The 18,129-nt window shown below is 38.8% G+C and overlaps 1 protein-coding gene across 11 annotated transcripts in view; it reads left to right on the top strand.

The window, feature by feature from the left end:
• The window catches only part of CPLANE1 (ciliogenesis and planar polarity effector complex subunit 1), a 109,840-nt gene that overhangs the window by 48,078 nt on the left and 43,633 nt on the right, over nt 1-18,129 (top strand). For 10 of the 11 annotated variants that reach the window (XR_011562446.1, XR_011562447.1, XM_070774745.1 and 7 more), the window contains 9 exons: nt 502-579; nt 2,349-2,541; nt 5,443-5,736; nt 5,921-6,691; nt 8,109-8,275; nt 9,497-9,626; nt 10,591-10,645; nt 16,395-16,499; nt 17,545-17,610. Coding sequence is in view for 9 of the 11 variants with exons in the window: in XM_070774745.1 (XP_070630846.1) it covers nt 502-579; nt 2,349-2,541; nt 5,443-5,736; nt 5,921-6,691; nt 8,109-8,275; nt 9,497-9,626; nt 10,591-10,645; nt 16,395-16,499; nt 17,545-17,610 (1,859 nt within the window). In the remaining 2 variants the exon portion in view is untranslated. The remainder of the gene's footprint in view (nt 1-501; nt 580-2,348; nt 2,542-5,442; nt 5,737-5,920; nt 6,692-8,108; nt 8,276-9,496; nt 9,627-10,590; nt 10,646-16,394; nt 16,500-17,544; nt 17,611-18,129) is intronic. The other variant, XM_070774748.1, reaches the window with a different exon arrangement.

An 18,129-nucleotide genomic window follows, 5' to 3' on the forward strand; every position in this document is an offset into this window, starting at 1 on the left:
AAGGCAACTCAGTTAAATTCTCTTTCTCTTATGTACAAATTTTGTTCAGGCCGTCTGTGAATAATTAATAAAAGAATATATTTAATGTCCTGTGTCTTTACAAGTAATATAAATGTTTCTATTAATAAAAAACTAGTCATTGCAGTTTCAGATGTGATAATGGGCTCTGTAGTGTTCTGAGCAAAGTGTCTCCTTCTTCCCAGGTAAAGTTTGAGGTCCCAGCTAACTTCATTTCCACTCATTTTGGATTATATTATTTCTGTTGTCAAACATTTAATAATGTTCAAGTCATGTATTAAAGCCATCCAGACAAATTCTTTGCTTTTATTTGAATCTCTTACTATTGCTATGGAGACAAATGTAAATAGATTGTAATTATGAGCTAAGCATTACAGAGGATTAGAGGATGTTTAGACTCTTAGATGGCTGAGCCTTAGATCACCTGTATCTTAGATAATGTGAAGAGTATCTTCCTAATTGATTATTAATCTTTAATTACAGTATGATCGAAGCCTCTACAGATCTTGAACACATCATTCCTCATTCGTTTTGTGTAGATACAAATTCAGAAGTTTCTAGGTAAGCATTTTTGCATACTGTACCATTCTGATATAATTACAAATAGAAAAGAGAAAAAAACTTTGCCTGCTGTACCATTTTGAAACAGTTACTAAACATCTTGACCAAAAACTAAGTAAAATGAAATCAACACTACGCTTTGGAAGATCAAAATAGGTATCCATTTCTGACAACTTTACGTTTCTCATTGAAAGATTTTCCTGTAACAGTTGTGTTTTAAAGATATGCAGGAACTATTTTAGAACAAGTCTCTTCCGAAAAAGAGAAGTCATGGGTATGTTATTGAAAGAGGTAGTTCTTGCTCATGTTCAGCCTTCAGCAGATTTCTCATGAAATATCAAATGCCTTTAATTCTCTCAGAGAATAGTCATCCAGTTCTATCTTTTGAATTTCTTTTCCAATGGTTGGAGTGTATAAATGGTGTTGAAATCAGAGAATGATACAGCATAAATTTGCTTTAGAAAAATTCTCCATAATTAAAATTTATCTCCTTGCTATTTATTAAAAAGCAATGGCCAATTAAGTTGTGTTAAAACAGGCAAGTAAGTTGTAATGTCTGTTCTTCATGGATCTCCCAAATAGAATTCTGTTATCGAGCACATGCTTAATAAAAAGGCTCATATTATTGCTGGAAGGGAATGAGTGTAAATCCAAATAAATCTAAACACAGTTTAATATGTTATTTTCTTTTTAGAGACAGTGATCAGTTCATTTGGACATGATATTACCTGCTCCCTACATTGATTTACTTATAAAACATTGAATACCTCTTGTGTTTTAAGGAATCATCCTCAAATAATCATTTTATTAAAACAGAAACTTACTTTGACTTTTAATTTTTATTTCTAAATAAGCATTTTTTGTTAGGATGTAGTTATTACTGTGAACTCTCTGATTTGTTTGGAAATGAAATATTCACAATACTATTGGTTCACATTTATTGAAGAACAGCAAGAGTTTGCCCTACCCATGTTAGAATTAAACATATTTTTAGAAATACATTTATCTATTTTTGGCTGTGCTGGTTCTTCGTTGCTGTGCGAACTTTCCTCTAGGTGCAGCAAGTGGGGGCTAGTCTTTGGTTGTGACGCTCAGGCTTCGCATTGCTCTGACTTCACAGGCTCTAGGGCACGTGCGCTTGAAAGTTGTGTTTCCCAGGCTCTCGAGCACAGGCTCGATGGATGTGGCACACGGGCACAGTTGCTCCATGGCATGTGGGCTCTTCCTGGGTCAGGGTTCGAACCTGTGTCTCCTGCATTGGCAAGTGGATTCTTTACCACTGAGCCACCAGGGAAGCCCAGAATTAAACGTATTTCTTAACCCATACTTTCCACAGTTTTCTTTAAATCCACTTTGGATCTTTAAATTTAATCCAAGAGATATATTCCTAAGTCAAATGACATCGTCTGTCCAGCTAATCAGAACGATCGCACAGGTCTCAAACTCAGATGCCTACAGGGACCCGGCAAGTAAAATAAATGTGTGAGCTGTCCTGGGCATTGTACCACCACAGGGCGGGGCCGTGGCTGGCTAGACATCACATGTCCCTTAGTTACAGCATTCAGATGAACAGCTCTGCTGATGACAAATGTGTCTGGGGGCTGAGGGATACAGTGAGATAGGCTTTAGGGTTTAAATTTCCTGAAAACTTCCAGAAAGCTTTTAAAGTAGAATAAAACAAGTAGGATCAAAATACTCAGCTCATAAACACCTAATGTGGTTTTTTTTCTTGATTAACGTGTGCTTTTTATTTATATGCTTCCACATAGTACTCCAGTCTCTGCATGTAAAGATAAATCTTCCTCAGCTCCACCTTTGGCATCAAATGGAGTCACAGTGGCTTCACAAACACCTGGACCAACAGCTCAGCCAACCCAGAGAAACGAACCCAGGGCTCAGTTATCACAGTCTTCCGATTCTGTTAGGCAGATGCTCCAAGATGAAATGTTTAAATTAGTTCAGGTAAGCACATCTCCGTTTAACCAAGCAAGTCACACATGGTATATACATTAGGTTTTAAAATACGAACAAACTTCTGGAATCTGACAGTTAAAATTAAATCACAGGGTTTCCCTGCTTTGGGCGCTTTTCCTTTGTTATTCAGAAGTCCTAATTCTAGGGCCTAGAGTCTCCACTGTGTTCCCTACTTTTCCTGATGACTTCTTTTTTCTGAGCTCTTGGGAATCCAGAGCTGCTGACAAAAGTGAGGTGGCTGAGCAGACCAGCCAACCCCTGCTCAAAGTTATCTGAAGCTTATTTTCTGACACAGCCTGTCACGTCATATTTGGCTTGAAATTGTCACCTGCATTTAAAGTGTTGTTCACTTTGCCTTCCGTCATCTTTTTCTCATCTGGTATCCTTTCTCTCTCTACCAACAATTTTAAAATTATTTCCCTTTCCCTTTTCTGTTGTATTCCTTATACATTAATTCCCCTCACGTCTTTTCTTTTCTTCGGTATTCTACATTCACTTTCATACCTTTCTGTGTGATGCAGTGTATCATTTCTGTACTGGCAATTCTGGGCGCTAATTTTCTCTTTGAATTTATGGGCCCCAATAACAGACGTTTTCAGCATGCTCCACCATCCCATGGAACTTCTTGAAACTGATTTTATTCTTATTCTTCTGAGTCTCTTATTTCCCTTTTCCTTTTAGTAGCATCACCTATTTTACCAGGTTAAAGTTTAATTTTTTGTTTCTGATTTTCACATATTATTTTTTATTTATTGCCCAAACTGCATGTGGAATCTTAGATCCCTGACCAGAGCTTGAACCCATGCCCCCTGCAGTGGAAGCACAGAGCCCCAACCACTGGACTGCCAGCAAGTCCCCTGCTTAAAGTTTTAGAGGCATTTGTCAAACCTGTTTTCTGGATTACCTAGCGTCTTTGCTGGTCACTGCCCTGTATATTTAACAAATTCTCGAGATAATTCTGATATACACAAAAGATTAAGAGTCACTGTCTTAGAGAGTCATCTTTCCCTCTTTCACTGTGCATGTTCAGTGTCTTCTTCATTCTTTTGCCTACGTTGTATGTCTGTTTCTTTTTCTTTTGGTTTTACCAGTTTATTGCTACCAACCCGCCTCCCTCCATCCTCCTCATGTGTGAGTGCTCAGTCATGTAACCCCATAGACTGCAGCCGGCCAGGCTTCTCTGTCCGTGCATTTTTCCAAGGAAGAATACTGGAGTGGGTTGCCATTTCCTTCTCCATATTTGCTATTTCTGTAACTGTCACCAACCTTAGATTCTTAGAACTTCATACTTCTATTGTCTTAAATATGCATTTCTGAGATCTTCTCCAGATATTGTTCTAATACTGTTACTTTTCTGTTCTAAAAATCTTCAATGAATTTCAGGTACAGATTTATATACTCTATGATATCAATCGTGTGTTAAAATACAAAGAATAAAAGGAGACATGCTAAAAATATTAATACTAGTTTTCTTTGGGACTAGGATTATGTATCATTTTTTATTTTCTTTCTTATGCTTCTTTTTTTTGTAATAAGCATATATTTCTTTTATAATTGAAGGGAACCTCCATTTTTTATTAAATTTGTTTTTAATTGAAGGGTAATTGCTTTACAATATTGTATTGGTTTCTGTCATACATCAACATGAATCAGCCATGGATGTACCTATGTCTCCTCCCTCTTGAACCTCCCACCCCATTCCACGCCCCTAGGTTGTTACAGAGCCTGGGTTTGAGTTCCCTGGTCATACAGCAAATTCCCATGGGCTATCTAGTTTACTTATGGTAATGTATATATTTTGGTAATGTATATATTTCCATGTTACTCTCTCCATTCATCCCACCCTCTCTTTCCTCCCCCAACTGCCCCATGTCTATAAGTCTGGGGAACCTAAATTTAAAAAAAAAAAGGCTTGTAGGGTTTCCTTCTTGGCTTGTTTTATAAAGTACAGCTTTTCTCTTCCCTCTTTTCCCACCATACTCTCCCAAGTCCAGTGGTTCTCAGAGTGTGGGCTCTGAACCCTTAGCATCAGCATCACTTAGACATTTGACACACAGGTTGTCAGGCCCCCATCCCAGACCGATTGGAATCAAACTCTGGGGATGGTGCTCATCAAAGAGTGCAAGTCCTCAGATGACGCTGACACATGCTGCAGCTGGGGAACCACTATGCTAGCCTCTCTTCTCATTAGCTGTAAATTTCTTGCTCCATCCAAGCCAGTGTGTGTACTAGTGATCCGAAAGCTTTTCTGCACATTGAAGTCACCTCATCATCCTAAAAACTACTCATCCTGGCTCACATCCCCCGGATGCTCTGATTTTATTGGCATGGGGTGAGACCTGGCCATGGGGCTTTTTTAACTGCTCCTCAAGTGATTCCATTGTGCGAGGTTTGTCAAGCATTGTGCATACCTTTGCCTTTCACTCGAATAGCCCTTTCACAGGAATTCCTTACTCTGCACCTGTTTCCTGATCTCTACTTTTTTCATTCGTGAAAACCTGTTCACACACCCATTTAGGAATTCTTCTTTAATTATCCTCACCCACAAAATAAATAAAAATTAAAAAAATTTAGGCAGTCTAGTTGTCCTCACCTGCTCCATCAGCTCACTCCTTTATGATCCCTGGGATATTTATGTAAACTGCTTCACAGATGGTCTCAAGTCGCATTATGAGTTCATAGTCCTAGCTGACTCCTTGAAGACAGGAAGCTATTCTTCTTTTCCTTTTTTTTTAGATCTCTCCCAGCTATGCTTCATACTCAGCACTTATGGTTGTGACAGATACTAAGATGGAAGTATGACTATTTTGGAATACTCAGATAATTGTTGCTTCTTTGGGTCTTTTCATTAGAGTTGAAGATGTTTCTATAATTTTTATTTTATTCTAGCTGCAACAGATTAACTTCATGAGCCTAATGCAAATAGTAGGATCATCCTTTGCTAACCTCCCAGATATGCATCAACTTCTACAACAGTCCCAGTCTGTGCATTTGGTGGGAAGCCAAGGATCAAACCCCACGAGAGGGAGTAATGATGTTGGAGACACCAGTAGAAATCTGAAGGAGAGATTTTTCATTAAACCACAACCCATGGGAGAGTGTGCCAGAGAGCCTGGCAAGAACATCCCACACTGCCATAAAGAAATTGTGCAATCCAATGAAAACAGTAATGGAAACTTCGAGGTAATGCATTTTAAAATACCACTGAAGTTTTCCTCATAGTTTCAGTGGTTAGTTATTTGAATAAATGAGTTATTTAGTAGTTATTATATTCTGCCCACTCTAAAACATATTGAACAGTATTTACAAAATAAGGAGTTTGTAATATATTTTAAAGTTACATCATAGTTTTTCCTTTCTCTTCCAGAATGTTCCACACGGGAGTGTTCCTTTTTGTCAATCAGAAGGTCAGCCCCAGAACAGAGGACTAACTCCAGCATCTCACAGCTTACCAACCACTTCTTTGTCTCCAGTCCCTGCTGGAAACACTCACCTCCACCTTTTGTCCACATCTTCTGCCATTCCAAAGACACCTAGACTTATCCCCACTGCAAATACTTCCAGACCTAGTGATGGTTTCCCTTTGCTTCAATTTCAGCCCAAGCCTGAATTTAAGCCCATTTCCTTCCACACAGAAAGAGTTCCTCAAGTTCCCTTCAGTCCTCTGCCACAGCCTAGAGAGGCTTGGGGATTATCTGATTTCTTACAGCCTCCTTTGCCAAAGACAGCAATGGCCACTACTTCAGTGTCGCATTTGAATCTGAGCCAGTATAATACTGAGGCCATAAAAAAAGCAGTTGAGCCGAAAAAATGGGCAGAAACAATAATTAAAGAAATCCCAAAGCACATGAACTTGGATCAGTGTGTTGGACAAGAAAACTTGACACCTCAACAGGACTCTACAACATTTATGAAACCAGAAAAAATTTTTGATGTTAAACCAGGACCTTTTGAGATATCTTCTCAGAATTCCTCTGGACTTCCTTTATTGCACCTGCAACTTAAACCTCCTTACATGTTTTCTTCTGCCTCAAGAGTATCCGTTACAATTCCACCAATACCTATTAGAACCATGGCAGAAGAAAGAAAATGCCCAAGATTATCACTACTTCATTCATGTCTAGGCCCAGAAAATATGGTAATGATTTTTGCAGAGTGTTGCAAAAGCACATTCCTGCATTTTTCATAGCACAAATGTATACTCAATGAAAAGTTCTAACACATTTATTTTTCAAAAAATAATGCTTTTGTTATTGGAAATAGTATACAGATTTGATTTAAATAATAATTGGATATCTTAAAGGTTTTAGAGCTTCCCAGGTAGCACTAGTGGTAAAGAACCTGCCTGCCAATGCAGGAGACATAAGACACATGGGTTTGATCCCTGGGTCGGGAAGATCCCCTGGAGAAGGAAATGGCAACCCACTCCAGTATTCTTGCCTGGAGAATTCCACGGACAGAGGAGCCTGGTGGGCTACAGTCCATGAGATCGCAGAGTTGGACACTGGTGAAGCAATTAAGCACGCACAGAGGTTTTAGGTCTTTCTTGTACATCAGTACCAGAGTTTTCTAGACTCTTTCATAGATAAGTCTGAGATCCTGCTCAGAGAAGAAATAAGTAAAATAATATGACCAGTATTCTTATTTATATGTGTAGGGGAGTGTATGTATGAGTGTGTTTCTGTCTAGAGTGAGAGAGAGCATTGTTTGAGGTTCCTAGCAATTGTAATATGATTTCCTTCAAATCTATTACAGGTTAAAATTGTTAAATAGACCCAGATCTGTAAGTAGTTTTACTTATTAAAAAAATGTTTCTTTTTTTAAATACTTAAAAAACACAAAGATTAAATCTTTATAAACCCACCAAGTCCTGTTTAAAGTTGTAACCTTTGATTAATGAGATTCAGACTGTTCGGATTCTACTTCTGTTAAGTCAGTATAGTTGAGTGATTCATTCTCTGGTACCCTTCTAAGATTCTAAAATGGCAGTGGGAAAAGAAGTGGTCATTCCTTAGAAAAAGTAGTTATCATGCCTCCTTTTCTTCTGAACGTATTATGAACAAAAGGAAAGAATTGAAGGAGTAGAGAAGTATATGTTTTTGGAAGGTTTTAAAGACTTTTTTAAAAAATTAGAATAGTATAATAAACCCCCAAGTTATACCATCACCCAGCAACAGTTGTTACCAACGTATCGCTTATTTGTTCCATCCATAATCTCCACCCCTGTGCATCATCCCAGTTCCAAAGAATTTTAAACCCAAGCTAGGTATTATTTAACTTAATTTGTAATTGTAAGAAGATTCTTAATATGAAAAAGAAATTAAGAAAATGAGGACTTCTAGAAAGATTTCTGATTCAGTAGAAAGTTTCAGAAATGATTTCTAAAATCATTTATACGTTAAGATCTGGACACTTCTCGTACTTGTTAACTCTGACATGTTCTGTCACTTGCACATCTTAGTTTAAACAAACTTTTCTCTCAGTTTTTATTAACATGTTGTCTAATTGACATGTTTGTAATTTTAAATTACTGTCCTTTTGTTTCTCTTCTATAGTACCAAAAACCACAACTTATTCCACTTGAAAACCTCATTGCATTTAAACAAAGGCAACAGAACTTGACACATAATTTCTTTGAACAAGGTGATCCTGGACATCTCCAGCTTCTGAAGGTCAAAATAGAATCATCTGAATTGAGACAAGGGAAGGACAGTAGAAAAAGGCAAGTTTTAAGTGAAATTTTATTTGAGCATATACCTGCGAACATACCGACAAGTTTATTATTAGTGACAATACAGTTAAATAGATGGAAATTATCTGGTTCAACCTCTCAGCCTATGCACAATTGCATATTCAGTTTCCTTGTCAAGTATCATGCATTTGAATACATCTTGTGATGAGAAAAATTCCTATAATGTGAGAGACAAATACTAGTATTTTTTACATGCTAGCTGGGAGGGATTGGGGGCAGGAGGAGAAGGGGACGACAGAGGATGAGATGACTGGATGGCATCACTGACTCGATGGATGTGAGTCTGAGTGAACTCCGGGAGTTGGTGATGGACAGGGAGACCTGGCGTGCTGTGATTCATGGGGTCGCAAAGAGTCGGACATGACTGAGCGACTGAACTGAACTGAAGGAATTCTTTCCTGGCATTCAGTAGGCTGGAGGTTTCTTTTACCTTTTTCTTTAATAGGATGGGCAGTCATCTTTTGCAGCAAATATTTGGTATCATGAAATATTCTATATACTATTCAATACACTGACATAACGTTTATTGTTATTCATCTTACCATACAGACTTACACAGAGCACAGTGGTGTGAATTGTTTCAGGGCACTAAGAAATGTGCATGTGAAAAGCAAGGCCGTGACTTTTCATGAAGAGCATATATAGTGTTTCATTCATAATGGATGTTCAAGACATGTATTCATGGTGGATTTTTACTTAGTATAGAAATCTTTAAAATTTCATGTTTATCAGGCCCTAAAATCTACTACCAGCGCTCTCTTTCCAGATGGTTCTTTCCTTCCATATTTTCTAAGTAAACCCTCTTCAAAGTAAGTTTTCCCTGTAGCTTTTTGGGCCTTCATTTCTCCTCCCTGGGGTTCCCTCCTTGGAGCCTGAGTTTGCCTGACTTCTTTAAATAGGTCAATGGTGGTATCTAATAGGGTTTCCAGGGCCAGTGTAACTCTAACCTGAGTTTCCCATGACTAACAGATAAGTCAGTTCAGCAGTAGAGGAACTAGAAATAACTTTCTTGTGTCCCTGACTTTTGCTTGTATTTATTCTAGCAGAATATCTTGCTAATTTAATTAAATGCCACTGAAAATAATCTATTGACATAATTTTCATAACTGTCTTCCTATATAGCATGATACAGATGAAAAACTGATGTTCCTAAAATAGTAAAAATAGGCTTTACACTGTAATTTTTAACAGACAAAGACGACGAGCTGAAAAAGAACTGCAAGAAGAAAGATCAGAGAAACTAAGGAGAAAACCAAGTGTGACTTTCCAACCGGAGAATATCATCATTAATGATAATGATTCAGAAGTAGTGAAACCCAAGGTACAGAAAAACTACAATGCATTCTTCCCTGGTCTGCGTGTACACAGAGTTCAGAATGTCTCTGGTTTATTTAGTCGTCTGATTGTGACTGGGAGGATCTTAACAACATATTGACCAGAGGTGTATTAACACTTTTATGTTACCCAAACATTATTGACCAGAGACGTTTGAATATTTACTTACATAACAAGTCGCTGGCCACAGGCATTGGTTTCTGCAAGAATCCCCTGGTCAATAATGTGTTAACATCATTAAGTACAAAAGTCCTGAGTGTATCCCTCCATACAGGATAGAAACAAAGTTATGAATATGAAAAGAAACTTGTTGGCAAATCAAAAACTGTAGTTTGGAGCATCTGCTTATGTGACTTTGTATTTTAAATCACTCTGACTTTTTTCTGGGACATCTTAATGCATATTGTGGGTTTATCCTGTGATAGCTTCACCCACCTCTTTTAGATGCCTCTCGGGTTTCCCCAACATAGGTTTTTTTTATACAGCCTCTATTTTATGTCAGATCTTTGCAAACATTCCTTCTAAATTTGGTGACTGTTTACCTATATATGCAACAAGAGATTAAATACAACAGAAATAGTTTTGTTTACTTGAATCTTAGCACCCTTTTTCAGTAAGTCCTCAAGAACGTGTCTGGTGCACTTGGTCAAGTGTTGAGTCCTTGAATAGTTTTGATACTATTTGAGAGTTAAAGCTAGTCTGCAGGAGAAAATTGCATATTGTAATTTAGTAACTGCATTAAATTGGTAATGCTCTTTTTTGTTGCTTGATCTGTGAATTTTGTGAACACCTGTGGAATTACTTTGATAGAATAAGTATTTCTAGAGTTATAAGATTTGAAACTAAACACCCCGGCCCAAATCAACATTCCTCATAGCTATTGAATATTTTTTTCAAAATAATATATGTCTTTGAGTTAGTCATAAATTGATCATTTGGGGTTCATTTAGGAGCAACAAGAACATGATGGTTCCCGGCCTTTGGAAGACTTTGACATTCCTTTTGGTATGTATATGCATGACTAATGTTATGTCTCCATTCAGAGTTCAAATCAGCTTTCTAAAAATGTGTTTATGAGACCAAGTGATTTTCATGTTGTCTTTGACAGGATGGTGTGTCTGTGTGTGTGTGTGTGTGTGTGTGTGTGTGTGTGTGTGTGTGTTTTGCTGTGTTATCCATTACTGCAGTGGTTGATAGACTGTGACCCAAAGGCCAGACCTGGACCACACCTGTTTTGTTTTTTTTTAACTTTTATTTTATGTGGGACTACAGTTGATTTACAATGTTGTGTTAGTTTCCGTTGTGTGTGTGTGTGTGTTACTCGCTCAGTCGTGTCCAACTCTTTGAGAACCCATGAACTGTAGCTCGCCAGGCTCCTCTGTCCATGGAATTCTCTAAGCAAAAATACTGTGGGTTGCCCACACTTGTTTTTGTAAATCAAGTTTAATTGATGCCCATTTATTTAGATATTGTCTATGACAGCTTTCACATTGCAGCAGGGTTCATTTGTTGCAAAAGGGACTATATGGTTCACAAAGCCTAAAGATTTGTTATCTGGCCCTTTACAGAAAGAGTTTATCAGCCCCTATAGTAGAGCAATGTAATTAGTTAGAATCTCAAATAAGATACTGATATATGAGGCCCAAAAGGAAACTATGGGAGAAAATGCCTGGAGTCAAACTAATCATAGAAAATACATATACATTAAAGGAATTAGTTCAGAGAAGAGGACTTGTTTATACATTGTAAATTCTTTTCCTTCTTGAATTGATCGATTCATTTCTTACCTTTGAATGTATGTGTTCCCCCAAGGCTTTCTCCCCAGTGTTTTTCACACATGTACACACAAATGCTCTTGTGCCTCTAGGCTTATTCACTGTTACAACTTCAGCTTTTAAATTATTTTGGTGACACTCAGATACACACCTACCCTGTGTCATCTTTCTTTGCTACTTTCTCCTTAAATTTAGCGTGTCGGCAAGAATTACCTGGTGACCTCATGGTTAGGATTCTGAACTTTCATTGCCATGGCCAACTTCAGTCCCTGACTGTGAACTGAGATCCTGCAAGCCACGCAAAAAGCAAAAAAGTCAGATTTTAAACTGGCATTTTCCTATTAATGATATGACCATTCATTTGATTGGTCAAGATTTTTACCTTGGAAGTCACCTCATGTCTGTTAGCCCATTCCTTCACTTGACCCTTGATCTGGTGCTCCCTCCATTCCTCGGTGCCTCAGCCCAGCATCAGGCCTCTGTGTGCTGAGCCGTCATCTCCTTACCTGCGTGGCTTGCATCTCTCCGCTTCCCAGTCCGTCTGGTGTTCTTGCTCCCCATTCTCTTGTCTTAAAACCCTGTTCTCTTTCATTCTTAATAACATTCTTTGTCTTTACAAAGGTAATACTATGTATTAACCAGAGAAAATTTAGAAAATGCAAATAGTATTCTTTGGGGTTTATTTTCAAAATATCTGTACTCACATGTATCTATAAATATATATCTATATCTATCCATATAAAAGACAGTGTTAGTGTCTTAAGTCGTGTCTGACTTTTTTGCAACTCCATGGACCTAGCCCACCAGGCTCCCCTGTCCATGGGATTTCCCAAGCAAGAATACTGGAGTGCATTGCCATTTCCTCTTCAAGGGGATCTTCCTGATCCAGGGATCGAATCCAGGTTTCCTGCATTGCAGATAGATTCTTTATCACTGAGCCACCAGGGAAGCCCTATATATCTTTATATATATAAATAATACCTCCTCTGGTTGTTTATAACTTACTTGTTTTTACATACTAGTATTAAGGTATTTGGGCGTCCCTGGTGGCTCAGTGGTAAAGAATCCGCCTGCAAATGCAGGTGACACAGATATGATCCCTGGGTCACGAAGATCCCCTGGAGATGGGAATGGCTGTCCACTCCAGTATTCTTGCCTGGGAAATCCTATGGACAGAGGAGCCTGATGGGCTGTAGTACATGGGGTCACAAGAGTCAGACATGACTTAGTGACCAAACAAAAACAGCATTAAGGTATATATCTTCCCATATCACTAGATATTCTTCCACAGCTTCATGCAAACATGGGCTCGATAAAGGACAGAAACAGTATGGACCTAACAGAAGCAGAAGATATTAAGAAGAGGTGGCAAGAATACACAGAAGAAATGTACAAAAAAAGATCTTCATGACCAAGATAATCATGATGGTATGATCACTCACCTAGAGCCAGACATCCTGGAATGTGAAGTCAAGTGGGCCTTAGAAAGCATCATTACGAACAAAGCTAGTAGAGGTGATGGAATTCCAGTTGAGCTGTTTCAAATCCTGAAAGATGATGCTGTGAAAGTGCTGCACTCAATATGCCAGCAGATTTGGAAAACTCAGCAGTGGCCACAGGACTGGAAAAGGTCAGTTTTCATTCCAATCTCAAAGAAAGGCAATGCCAAAGAATGCTCAAACTATCACACAATTGCACTCATCTCACACGCTAGTAAAGTAACGCTCAAAATTCTCCAAGCCAGGCTTCAGCAATACATGAACCGTGAACTTCCAGATGTTCAAGCTGGTTTTAGAAAAGGCAGAGGAACCGGAGATCAAATAGCCAACATCCGGTGGATCATCGAAAAAGCAAGAGAGTTCCAGAAGAACATCTATTTCTACTTTATTGACTATGCCAAAGCCTTTGACTATGTGGATCACAGTAAACTGTGGAAAATTCTGAAAGAGATGGGAATACCAGACCACCTAACCTGCCTCTTGAGAAACCTATATGCAGGTCAGGAAGCAACAGTTAGAACTGGACATGGAACAACAGACTGGTTCCAAATAGGAAAAGGAGTATGTCAAGGCTGTATATTGTCACCCTGCTTATTTAACTTATATGCAGAGTACATCATGAGAAACGCTGGGCTGGAAGAAGCACAAGCTGGAATCAAGATTGCCAAGAGAAATATCAATAACCTCAGATATGCAGATGACACCACCCTTATGGCAGAAAGTGAAGAGGAACTGAAAAGCCTCTCGATGAAAGTGAAAGAGGAGAGTGGAAAAAGTTGGCTTAAAGCTCAACATTCAGAAAATGAAGATCATGGCATCTGGTCCCATCACTTCATGGGAAATAGATGGGGAAACAGTGGAAACAGTGTCAGACTTTATCTTTTTGGGCTCCAAAATCACTGCAGATGGTGACTGCAGCCATGAAATTAAAAGACGCTTACTCCTTGGAAGGAAAGTTATGACCAACCTAGATAGCATATTGAAAAGCAGAGACATTACTTTGCCAACAAAGGTCTGTCTAGTCAAGGCTATGGTTTTTCCTGTGGTCATGTATGGATGTGAGAGTTGGACTGTAAAGAAAGCTGAGTGCTGAAGAATTGATGCTTTTGAACTGTGGTGTTGGAGAAGACTCTTGAGAGTCCCTTGGACTGCAAGGAGATCCAACCAGTCCATTCTGAAGGAGATCAGCCCTGGGGTTTCTTTGGAAGGAATGATGCTAAAGCTGAAACTCCAGTACTTTGGCCACCTCATGCGAAGAGTTGACTCATTGGAAAAGACTCTGATGCTGGGAGGAGGCAGGAGGAAAAGGGGACGACAGAGGATGAGATGGCTGGATGGCATCACCGGCTGGATGGCATCACCGACTTGATGGACGTGAGTTTGAGTGAACTCCGGGATTTGGTGATGGACATGGAGGCCTGGCTGCTGCGATTCATGGGATGGCAAAGAGTCAGACTGAACTAAACTGTAGTGCTTCCCTCATAGCTCAGTTGGTGAAGAATCCTCCTGCGATGCAGGAAACCACGGTTTGATTCCTGTCAGGAAGATCTGCTGGAGAAGGGATAGGCTACCCACTCCAGTATTCTTGGGCTTCCTCTGTAGCTCAACTGATAAAGAATCTGCCTGCAATGTGGGAGACCTGGGTTGGATCCCTGGGTTGGGAGGATACCCTGGAGAAGGGAAAGGCTACCCACTACAGTATTCTGCCTGGAGAATTCTATGGACTAAGTCCATAGGGTCGCAAAGACTGAGCAGCTTTCACTTTCACTGTAGTACTCCAGTGAATATGTAGTATGTTATGCCACATAGCAAGAATTCTCTGACACCAGCTGTAAGTTCTATAATTCGATTCCATTCTGAGACTACTGACAACCAAGAGTTCGCATAGACCCCACAGGTCAGGGGATCAGTCCCCAAAGACTCCCTATTTTCTTTAGATGTCAGCTGCAAACAAGGTTCCCCCAAAACCTACAGTTTTGTCTGATCAAATGTAAGTTCAGGAATTCCCATGGCCGTGCCACCCCCCCGCCCACCACAGGTTTACTAATTCTCTAGAACAACTCCAGAACTTGGAAAAGCGCTTTATCTGTGATTACAGTTTCATTTTAAAGGCTACAACTTGGGAAAAGCCAAATGGGAGAGATGCTTAGGGCAAGGTATGGGGGTTTGAGGACACAGAGGTCCCACTCCTTTTCTGGTACACCACCCTTCTTACACATCCACTTACTCATCAACCTAGAAGTCCCCTCAGCCTTGTTGTCTCAGGGTTTTTCCTGAACTCTCACTACATGGAAAGATCAGACTCCAGTTGCTCTCCCTTCCCTGGAGGTGGGTGTGGGGCAGGGCTGATAGGTTGTTTCTGTGGTGAGCAGCACCCTTCCTGAAACTGTCTAGGGGCCTGCAGGGTCACCTCATTAGCCCAAAGGCAGATACAATCAAAAGGGGCTCATCATGAATAACAAAACATGCTCCTCCCGCTCTGGCACTTCCAAGGGCTTAAGGAATTCCGTGTGTGGAATCAAGGACAAAGACCGAATATACATATTTTTCATTATACTGCCATGTGCCATCATTGATACTCTTTCATTCTATTTAGACTCCCTGGGTGATGTCCTAGGAAAATCCTCTTCTAAACCAAGACTTCCATAATAGTGTTCGGACTTTGATTCTACTTCCTGTCGATCTTTTCCTCCAGGATAGAAATTACCTCTAGTCTGAATTCATTATCCCTCCCCCACCAGCTGGTTTGTCCTCCTGTGATCTCTGTCTCCATTTGTGTCATTGCCAACTAAACCCCAGAACACACGCTGTTCTGAATTCTGCTTTCCCCTCCCCATCTCATCCAGTCAGTAGCTAGTTCTTTCTTTCTTACTTTTTCCCTTATTTTTTTACTTTCTTTATAATTCTTAAATTTATCCTCTCCCTGTTATTCCTCACCATTATTGGATGTGTATTTGAACTGCTGCAGCAGCCTCAATAAAGAAAGATTGCCTTTCTTTAATTTTATCCACTCAAATTATTTTTCACACACTGGCTGGGGTGGTTTTTCTAGAGCGCTAGTCTAGAAGGAAATGGCAGTCCACTCCAGTATTCTTGCTGGAGAATCCCAGGGACGGGGGAGCCTAGTGGGCTGCTGTCTATGGGGTCACACAGAGTCAGACCCGACTGAAGCGTGTCCGCAGCAGCAGCAGCAGTCTCACCATATCATTTCCCTGCATAAACAACTTCTACTGGATCTTCATCAGCCAGAATGATAGGTGTCTAGCCTGGGCATACAGAGTCTTCGACAATTTTGATTTTGATTCCGTTGAACTGTCTGTGAGGGTCAACTTAGATACCACTTCACTCAGAAAGTCCACTTTGATAACATCTTGACACTGCGTACCTTACCTCCCTTGAAGGAGGTACTCTGTTTCTTGGCTCCTGGTGATATATTGGCTTCTCAATGCTTGTATCCAATGTTCTGTTGTTATATTTAAGAAAAGCTCCAAGATGACATTAATACTTCTGCTGGATTGCATTTCATGGCCTCTGTAAAAAAGAAAGCTAAAGAATGTCAGGATGCAAGTACAAATACAGACCCAGGTAAAATGCTATTTTACTTTAATTTTTAAAATTCATATATTTTTAACCTTTAATATATGCCTACTTTTTTTTCAAAACAATAATTTAAGGGGAATTTAAAATTATGTGATATTAGTTTCTCATCCCAGGTTTTTGTTCCTAACCCTGGTATATACTTTACAAATTTTAAACTGAATTTATGATAGCTTTGTTAAAATATAGTAGATACTTGTTTAAAAATGCCATGGGCTACATCATAAATCAGTAGAAATAGTATTTTTAGTTTGGGTTCTCTATGCCATAATTGACTTTACTAGAATTTCATGCCTAAGATTGAGAGGCCCGAACTTGTGGCTCCTGAAGTTGAGTTTGAAGAAGAGGACTAGGCTGGGTTTGGTGTGGGAAGAATATATGTAACTGTGACCAGAAATAGAGGGAATAAATGTTGGAGGAACTCATGTTTGGAATGTTGCCTGATAAGCTTCTTCATTAATGTAATGAATGAATGTATTAGGTGGCCTCCAGTATTTTTCTCCTACAAATGATGCTTCTGTGAGTAACTTCTTGCGTAGAACCTTTTTTCTCTCTTTTGGTCATCACTATGATTTAGCTAATAACTCTTTTACCCTTTACCAATCCAGTTGATTAAAATAAAAAGCATCTGTTATTTTCATTTTTATTTCTTTCTGAATGAGGTTGAGTGTATATAAGGTTGTTTTTTTAATAAGATGTTTTTTGATACAAATGTTCAGTGTGCATTTGAGAAACATTCTTGAATGGATCTTTGAGAAAGCCTAGAAGCACTTTGCTGCTCTGTTGTCTTCTAAAGTCAGCAGCTATTTGCTGGAAGTTTGTTATTCATCCAGGTGATCAGGCCCAGAATATAAATAGTAATAAAATTAAAATTATTAATTAAGAAATTAAATTCTTAAGCTGTCTAGTTTTCTACGACATTTTATGCACAATATATAAACAAATCTATGCTTGTATATTTAATTTTTTCTGTGGTTGTAAAGTCCCTTTTCTGTTTTCTCTTTTTGTCACAAATCTCCTCATTGATATCAAGAAGCTGCTTCTCAAGAAGTTGTTTCTGAATGTCATAAAAATCAACGAGTCATTTCTTCCATATCAGGTGTGATTTCTTTTCTTTTTCCTAAGAACAGCATGACTAATTAAAGGTTATGTCTGTATGACGAGTTACCACCCCCCATAAAAAAGCAGTTAAACCAAAAATTGATTTAATAGAGATAACATGGTTTTTCATTTTTCTAGTTTTATGCTTGTCATGTGGTTTAAATTCAAGCCTTGGCACCAAGTTTTTGGTGCCCAGTACTGCAGCGAGTTAGATTTTGCTTGTGAAATTTGAAAGTAATGTTCTGTTAAAAATATGGCACTAGGAAATAAGATTAGAGTCATAGGACAAAAAGCACAGTTAGACTGCTGGCCTATTGTGATAGGCTTCTTTATTGTTTTGAATAAGAAGCTAATGACTTCTATAAAATTAAGATATTAAACTTTTTAAGTGGTATGATTTAGCTACGGTCTCTATATATACTAAGAACCACTGAGTTATACGTTTGAGTTATACATTTTTATACATACATACATATATATACACTCATACATATATATATGTTATACATTTTTAAAG

This window comes from Bos indicus, chromosome 20 (assembly GCF_029378745.1).
Source record: "Bos indicus isolate NIAB-ARS_2022 breed Sahiwal x Tharparkar chromosome 20, NIAB-ARS_B.indTharparkar_mat_pri_1.0, whole genome shotgun sequence".
NCBI lineage: Eukaryota > Metazoa > Chordata > Mammalia > Artiodactyla > Bovidae > Bos > Bos indicus.